Here is a 9,173-nt window from a genome sequence, read left to right as displayed (position 1 = left end):
GATTTAAAATGGAGGCACAATTTCCTAGAATACAAACTGAGACAATCTATTGTCTTCCTATGGCCAACAAAAAGTACAAAAAATCATTTTATTATAATTTTAAGATAACGAAAAGCAACAGATTTGCTTCATAATATTAATAACACCAGAATACTACAAAAAATAGGAGCCACAATTTCCTTGAGAATAAACTGAGGCCATCAGTTATTCAGTAAATATAGACAGTTTTATCTATTGGATGGCAAACAGTGGTGAAAAACATCCATTATGGGTGCCCAGATAGCTCAACTGGTTGAGCAGGTGACCCATAAACAGGGGTTTTAATCCCTTATGTAGCATCCTGGGTTCAATTCCTGCTCAGGCCCTTTGCTGCAGCCCTCCCCCTCCACCCCCCACCCCCAATATCTTCTCTCAACTTACCTGTCAAATAAAGCCAAAAAACGTCCATTATAATGTCCCACAGCTTTAGGCGATTGCTTTACATCATCTTTTTTTTTTTACTGAACAGGCCAAAATTCTGATATTCAGTCTACTGAAAATTTAAAAACAAATCTAATCCTCACATTTGAGAAAGCTGCCACCAACATGTTAATAATGTAGAACCGTGGTAATTATAAAGTCGACATTCACCAGCACATCAGGCACAGGGTTTCATTAATAAATATTTTTGAAGCAACTTTTAATAAAATTCCTCATCTCTTGAGATCAGGTTTAAATGTGTCAGAGTCTGTACACTGTCGTCCTAATCCCTCTCCGGTGCTCCTCATGGGCTCAGTGAAGGAGAAGGCAAACAAACCAGCCAGAGTATGAGTTCACTTCCGCTCTCATCGGGCCGACCCTCGATTATCCTCACTGCCTGTAATGAGATCATCTCCTGCTGCTCCTCACCCATCATCGCTCAGACGATTCGGTCCGTCTGCAGGAGGCCGGGAGGTGACATAATATTCTTTCCTTTCCTTTTTTCCCCCCTCATCCTTCCTGGTTGACCTATCGCGGATCTGTGGAGTCTGTTGCAACATTCAATTGGCTGATTGTGGTGGTCGTTTGTCCTCTGGTTTCCTGGACAAGGCTGAACTCCTGCAGACTCCTTCCCAGCGTCTCAATGGGGAGGATCAAGGATGCAATGCCAGCCAGCACAGCAACACCACAGTACACCGACAGGGTCAGATAAATCGAAGTCCTGAGCATCACCTGGAACCAAAACACAGACACGAATAAACGCTGTCAATTTGGTCAATTTCAAGGTATCTTCAAACTTCGAAAACTCCTGGTCAGATTTGGACAAAGTCTTTTGGTCACCAAACCCTGAATCCTCGTTTTGTTAATCCTCTTATCTTGATGTGGTGTTACATAACACTCACTGTAGCTTGTTGTAAGCTCTAGAAGAAGACAAGAAACATTTAAATCTACCAAAAACTCATACCTGTGCCACAAAGGGTGTAATCAGGGCACCCACCCTGGCCATCGCACTGGAAGTCCCCATTGCTAAGGCTCTGTTTTCTGTAGGGAACACCTAGTTAAAAAAAAAAAAAAATCACAAAAAATACATTTAGTCCAGCTTGACTCATGTAAACACTCACTGAATGCAAAAATAATACTTACTTCTGGTGTGTAAACAAATACAACTTGGTATCCTCCAGAGATGAAGGCTCTGGCGACGAAGATCAGGATTGTAAGAGCAATCCTACATGAATGAGGACAGACACAGAGAGAGTTAGATATTGGACTTGGTGTTTTAATGTAATGCTATTTCAATATGAGGAATTAGAGGGAACAAACTTACCTCTCAATACAGGCAAATAACGGTAGAATACATAAAGAAAACAAGAAGAAACACAAGGCCATGCTTCTCTTCCTGCCGATATGATCAACTGCCAGAAGGATAACTAGAAGACCTGAAACAAATATGAAATATAAATGATAAATAGCTACATTTAAAGTTGTAAAAGATAAATTATGAACAAAAATAACTATCCAGCAGCCTATGTCCTGCTCTTAAACAGCTTTTTTTTGTATGTCAGTTTCATCATGCTGTGGCCCGGGGCTGTGAGTCAACACAACAAGTCTTTTATAAAAATAACATTATTGCCTTTTAGATTTAAAAGTAATGCCCGTGCTTAATGCATATGTCAAATTACATGGCATTTTTGTTTAATATGAAAGTTTGAAAATTAGTTTCTATAAATGTAGAAATATTTTCACAAAATTGAACTGCTCTTGAATTTTTGCAGAATATGCATCTCTATCTATTCCTGGTGATGTTTCATTTTATTTCTACAGAAACGCCACATTTGAAGGTGTTTATTTGGTAGGCACACAAGATTAGTTTTACCATATCAGCATTCAGCCAAATGTCAAATACAGTCAGTCTCTCTTACTGTCTCTGATTTACAGCAGAATATGCTGAATATTGAAGTTTCCTTTGATATAAAATGTCATCATTTCATCATTTTGTTCTTTCAGACTTTGTGAAATTCAGTCAAAATCAACACAAGTATTCTTGAGTTGTGGCCATAAATGTGTTTTGTGAGGTCCCAGTGATCTTTGACCTAAGGCTTTCCACCACCAACATTGAATCAGTTCATTTTCAAGTTTAAATAAACACTCATATCAAGTTTAAAGAAATCCCCTCAAGGCATTCCTAACATATCGTGTTCACAAGAACAAAACTGACAACCGGAAAACAGAATGCCTCCAGCAGCTGCTGCCATGCAGGCATCATAAAAGACACCTGCTGCATGTGAGCGCACACACTTATTAACAGAAACATTAAACTTGATGGTTTCAAATGCAGGCCACACCCTTGACATCACTAAACATAAATGGGGAACATCTCACCTGGGAACTCAGCCAAGGTCGTCCATAGCAGGTCCTTGTAGTCAGCTGATGTTAAATATTTACATTCAAGATTGCAGGTCGGTTCAATCTTGGCTCCTTGGTTTGCTATAAGGAATATTTTAGTATTTGTTGGAATTTAAGATGCATTATGACAAATATTTGGGCTGATAAAGGACTCTGTTACATACCTACACATGAATCTCCAGCTTGGAACAGCTCAGTTGTCAACAGGACAATCCCATAATAGGAGAAGGCGTATGCAAACCTGAGTGATAAAATAACAAAAAGTGTTCTAGAAACTAAATTGTGCATGACAGCTGATAAATAGAGCATAATGTGTGCACGCAAGAAAAGGCCACCTCCTTGTGATTCAGCATGGTGTTGTCAGTCACTACTTCCGTCATACTAACTGTTCCAATGTCAACAAAAGTCTTCCACTTACATCTTGACACTCTGCCAGGTCAGCTATTCATAAATGGATTTGCATTATTCCGGTAAGCGGAGCACACTTCTAAACTCATTTGTCCTCAGTCATTTAACTACAAGCGGACACATTAGTAGACCTGGAGCTTTGCCAAGTTGGCATTCCCTGATTGAATATTTACCTTTGATCAGAACAAATGATGGAAATAAAGCTCACTACAGAAATGTCTGGTCAAACTTAGGGCCAAGCTTTAGAGGTGTAAGCAAGAAAATCTGACTGCCAGTGCCATAAGTGATTTTTTTCAGAAGGGACATGAACTGGGGATCTTCTAGCTGTGACGCGACGGTGCTAACCACTGAGCTAATGTGCAGCCTGCAGATACAATCTTGAAATAAGTTTTAAAAACCACTCAGAGATGTCTTGTTAAAAATAAGTTTAAGAAAAAGACAACGCAACTGACATTTTACTTGAATTACTTAAAATGATCTTCCTTTGACTAGATAATCCATTTCTACAAATAAAGGCTAACTAGCTTTTTTTAAATTGTAAATATAAGATGACTACACTAGAAAATGAGATAACGTGTTACTCAGACTAACCATATAAACCATAAAGGAAGAGTCGTCCTCCAGTGTTCACCAGCAAAGAGGTCTTTGATTCGTCCACGATCATTCTGTGAAAGTAAAATGACAAAAATAATAAGTTTGTCTGTTACTCTCCACGACTAATTGGACTCACACATGCCTTATTTTTCACATCTGGAACAAACCATTTATCTTCACACTCACCTGTTGATAAGCGATCAGCCTCCCCTGAGGCATTGTCTTGCCGTTCTCCTTAGCAACGCGTCTTAAAGTTTCCAAGGCCTTTTCACCTCTTCCAGTCAGCACGTCAAACCGAGGACTTTCAGGAAGCCACTGTGTAACGAAGAAAATTATGCTGAGAGTGTAAATGTAGCTGGGTCAAAAGCTGGGATATATCTAACATACATTTTTATTAAAAATAATAGAAAACCAATGTATTTTAAGTTCATTATGATCACGTCATTACAAATTCAATAATTATTTATTATGTAAATAATCACTTAATAATAAAAATGACTGGAAATCACTAAAATGTCAACTAAAAACCGTCCCAATTTAAAAACAACCACCTTCTAATTAGTTAAACAATAATAAAATGAGCTTATTAAAAATTTGTTTTGATTGTGTTCTTTATATCAAGTTGAGATAATGATGGCAGATGTTTCTTTTCTGCCAATATATCAAATTTTGTATGGAAAATAACAAATTGTATCTGTGTCCGAGAAATCACTTTCCACTAAGTTACCCATTACAAAAACACTTCTCAAGGAAGTGTGTCAATTCCAGATCACATGACCTGCTCCACATGATGTCATTTCCTCCTGAAGAAAAGATTGGAAGACTCCAAGGCTTTCTGAGTTATTTAATATAAAGTAGTGTGTGAGTCAAGTGTGGATTTATGGCATTTCAACAGGTTTACTAAAATATCTTTATAAATAACTTTCAATTTCAATTTTATATATAAAATGTGTATATATATATATATATATATATATATATATATATATAATATTTAGAAGAATCTTTGTGTAAAATGCCATGTGGTGTTTGGTTTTAGGCGGTCATGTTGATTTTAGGCCTGAAAACAGCAAAAATGTCAACTATGATACAAAAAGTCACGCAATTATGCAGCTGGTTTCATTTAGGAACCTGTGTTATTCACTAGCACACTTACAAAACAGAAGGAAACAAAGATTGCCATCGGTATCGTTGACAGGCCAAGCAGCCACCTCCAGCCCAGAGTGGGCATTACCCACAGAGCCAGGAGGACCTCGAACACAGCACCGATGGCCCAGAACGCCTAAAGCACACAAACACATTTGATGAGCGGTGCACTCAATCAGGCTCCAATTGGAAATAAAAGTCTCACATTGAAGATAAAATTGCAACAGTACCGCAATCAGCATGATGCAGATGCCTCTCGACTTTGCTGGAAGGAATTCTGAGTACAGCGTCACCCTGAGTGCAGACTCCATGTTAGATTTCAAAGAGTCATGAAGAAATCTCATCATCTTTGATGGAAGCAGTGAACTTACGACTGAGGAGCTCCTCCGATACCAAAACCTACAAGGCCTCGCAGGACCAAGAGCCAGCCGTATACCGGACTGAAGGCACTCATCAGGCCGTAGAACAGAGTCCAGCACATCGAAATCGTAAGACCCTGTTTACCACACGCACATGTACAGAAAGTATCTGAGATAATGCACAAAACCAATTAAATCGTGGATGAAAACCCCGGATATGACACTCACGAATCTTCTGCCATACTTGTCGGATACATTCCCCCACAGAGGTGAACTGATCCCCATCCCGACAAACACCACCTGATGCCGAAAAGAAAAATACATTAGCACACATTACAAAGTCAACAAGCTGTAGAATAGCTTCAAAAGAGACTTTACTGATGTGATGAGCGCCACTTGATAGCCGGGCAGCCTCCATTCACAGTGCAGCTGAGGGCCCAAGATGCTGAGGATCATCATCTCCATGGCATCTGCTACCTGAGGAAGAGCAGCACATGAGAGATGAGCTGTATCTGGACATCAGGGAGGAGTTCTTTCTGTGTGTTAATGAGGATTCTCACCCATGACAGTCCAGTGAAGAGAGAGATTTTCCACTGAAACTTTCCAAAGCCGATGGCCTCCAGTGCATCGTCTACTGTGAAGGTTTCTGCAAGAAGTCAGTCGATAAAAGCATGTCTGCACAGTCATTTACCAATCAAAACATAGAATAATGTCACTAAGATATTTAAAACACATTCAAAGAAGATTTCAGATCTCCAAAAAGGTGCCAGATTAATAAAGTTCTAAGTGCTGAAGCTGAAGATGTCAGACCAGAATAGAAAATATGCTGCATCGCACAATAAACCAAACCAAATTTTTATTAAGCAGCTAACTACAGTGTTAAGGTATTGCTCACACATTAATGAGTCAGCAATATTTTAGTCACAGAGGCCTAAAAATAAAACCATGAAACGTAACAACATGGGCTACACAACAAGTGCTTTGATTTTTGAAACTTACATTTTGCTGTTAATCGGTTAATTTAGCAAAAATAATGAATACAGAACTTTTATTTGTACACTGAAAAAAACAAAGTGTCAAAAAAATAGAATATTTTGGCAATGAAGCACCACAAATGCAGTGTTTAACAGTTTAAAATAATAAATGCATAAAAATACAGTAAATTTAGATACATAAAATATATTTTCTGGCCTTAATTTTTCACTACATCATGTGCAGTTTTTCTTTTTAAATATTTTATGAAGGATATTCATATGTGTAAATTACATGTTAGTAATAAGAAAAGATATCTCATTTAATGCACAAGTCTTTGTAAAATTACAGAACCAACTTTTTGATGCTTTAATTTAGAAATTAGCAATTTTACCTATTAAATAAAAAGGAACATTTGGGAAATTATAATACATTTTGAGATGTATTCTAAGATTTTTTTATTTAAAAAAAAATGAAATTCCATGGTAAATTCCAAGATAAATTACATTTATCTTTGTATTTTTGTACTGATATTTCCCAAAACACACAAAATCTGTGAAATAAAAAGAAAAATCTTAATCATGTGTACTTTGCACAACTCTAGAAGCCTCAGATTATCAGGATTAAAAGTGGAGAAACTGCATCTACCAGTGTGTTGTGCAAACCTTCAATCTTATGAGATCCAGAGCTGGATGCAGACTGTGCTCCTCCTGCTGCTGCTCGTGAAGCTATCGTGCAGATCTCGTTGTCTGTGGTCTGATCCTCATCCGTCTGACCCACAAAATCTGGCTCATCCCTAAATATCAGCACAGAAGATTGATTTTTAAAAGCATAACAGCTGAACGCGTCTACATTAGGAACTACTTCTTCCTGAGGAAACACTCAGGTGTGTAAACAGAGTAGGTCAGATTTGTTTTCTCGTCAAATTTTAGGATCACACCTCATAAGTGCATGAATTTAAATGTTTACCGCAGTTCAGGATTTTTCCACCGCTTGTAGGTGACTTTAGCTGATTTAGTCCAGTTGTCCATTTCAGGTAGAGATCTGTGACTTCCAGCTGCCAACAACTCAGACCGGTGAGATGTAGTCAAACTTGCTGGTGCAGTCGCTTCTGGTTTCATTGAGACGCCCAATCAGAGAACAATACCTGCAGAGTCTAACAGGGAGGAGTTAGATCAGCTAATGCAGGTTTGTTATTCACTGACCTGCATTAGGACACTTCAACGTATCCTGGATCTGTTATCTGTTGTCAATAATGGTCCACGCCTAACCTGCCAGTGGAGTGCTCCCATGGATAAGTACGTAACCAGAAAGAAACAAGAAGCAGCAAACTCTGTAATTAACGTCTCAGTATAAACGCTTGCAAAAGATGCAGAAGTTATTAGATTAGTTGCTGCTTCTTCTTTTATCGAATTTGAAGATGAAGAAACTATTGTGTAAATGATGTCTATTTAAAAAAAACAAAACACGAAATCTTAAACTGATAACACATGGGCGTAACGGACGCGGGGTACGCGTGGGACATGTCCCCCGCACTTTCCACATCTGTCCCCTCTGTCCCCCGCACTTTTTTCAGCCGTTACAACAGCTAAACCCATTATTAGCATCCAGTAACGTGTTTTCCCCAGCCGTCTTTGAATGCACCATGAGCGCATGCTAACGCAGGTGTTCCACAGGAGACGTGCTGCTGTGCTGAGCTGTGCTGAACGTGCGTCTGGAGTAATGTTTAGCAAACCAGCCAGAGCTAGCAAGAAGCAAAAAACTTTACACAGTTTTTTTTCCAAACAAACCGTGTAAGTTGTGTGACCTTGTTGGATGTAAACAATGTTAGACTTGTTAGCTAAATGATGACAAGGTACAACGTGGCAATATATCAATATGTTAAGCTAGTTAACAATAATTCAAATGTGGTTGCCTCTGTTACATTACTGCTAATTAGTTTATTCTTGGAATAAACCCAGTCCTCTTTCATTTCTGGGCAGAAGATGTGCTCACAATTGCTCTCCATGTATTTAAGTCTTTTGGTCCCAAAAGAGGAGAGTCAGGGAGGAGAAAAAAGAATAGGCTATCTATGGTATAAATTTACAACTATTTTTTACTCCTTCTCGTTCTAATTCTATCTCAGAATTTTGATTTTCAGATTTTTTAATGATTATTTCCATAACAAAAAGCAGTCAGGCAGGAGATGGACCAGAGGCGGCCAGCAGTAATGTTGACCATGCAGGGTCTGCAGAGGTGAAAAAAATATCTAAGTGGCTGAGAAAAAAATATGTATCTATGGGTTAAAGTGATTTTGAGGTTAAATTCTACTTCAATTTTTACTCTTCCTAATGCTATTTCAGAATTTTTCTTACCACATTTTTTATGTTTATTGCCATAACAGAAAGAGCAGAGTCAGGGAGGAGATGGATCAGATGCCAGCAGCAGGGACAAGGATGTTGGGTCTTTACAGGTAAGGAGAGATTATAACTTCCTGAAAATAAGATATCTATTGCAGGGAGAAACCAGGCAGTACTGATCATTTCGTGTTCAGTGTTTGGCACCTTTGGCTACTCGTCCAGTAGCTGTTCAAGGGACATTGTTGTCAACTCAACTAGAGTTTGGCCACTAAAACTTTAGATTTTATAGTTTAAAGTTTTATACTTTATAGTTTAAAGAACTAGCCTAGTTGGTCCCCTGGTATTGTACTGTGGCTGTTGGGGATTATGTGGTTCTCTAGCTACTAAGGACGGTGCAATTAAATGTAAGAGAATGATAAGTCGCTCTGAAAAATTTGTCCCCCTCACTTCTGAGATGGTGGTTACGCCCATGTGATAACATCTATTTGACAGA

The 9,173-nt window shown here is 38.5% G+C and overlaps 1 protein-coding gene across 1 annotated transcript; it reads right to left on the bottom strand.

Annotated features, from left to right (window-relative positions):
- Positions 1–514: 514 nt before the first annotated feature.
- On the bottom strand, positions 515–7,422 carry svopb (SV2 related protein b). The gene is made up of 16 exons (XM_022194589.2): positions 7,311–7,422; positions 7,007–7,137; positions 5,930–6,015; positions 5,748–5,846; positions 5,598–5,669; positions 5,382–5,506; positions 5,241–5,304; positions 5,021–5,146; positions 4,051–4,179; positions 3,862–3,935; positions 3,027–3,103; positions 2,839–2,943; positions 1,784–1,895; positions 1,603–1,684; positions 1,424–1,513; positions 515–1,191 (listed from the first exon to the last, which is right to left on the bottom strand). The coding sequence occupies exons 1-16, from the start codon at positions 7,370–7,372 to the stop codon at positions 988–990; spliced, it is 1,638 nt and encodes a 545-aa protein (XP_022050281.2). The 5' UTR covers positions 7,373–7,422; the 3' UTR covers positions 515–987.
- Positions 7,423–9,173: the final 1,751 nt, after the last annotated feature.

The sequence above is a fragment of the Acanthochromis polyacanthus genome, chromosome 18 (genome assembly GCF_021347895.1).
Source record: "Acanthochromis polyacanthus isolate Apoly-LR-REF ecotype Palm Island chromosome 18, KAUST_Apoly_ChrSc, whole genome shotgun sequence".
Classification (NCBI taxonomy): Eukaryota; Metazoa; Chordata; class Actinopteri; family Pomacentridae; genus Acanthochromis; species Acanthochromis polyacanthus.
This window is presented reverse-complemented; position numbering and strand designations above follow the sequence as displayed.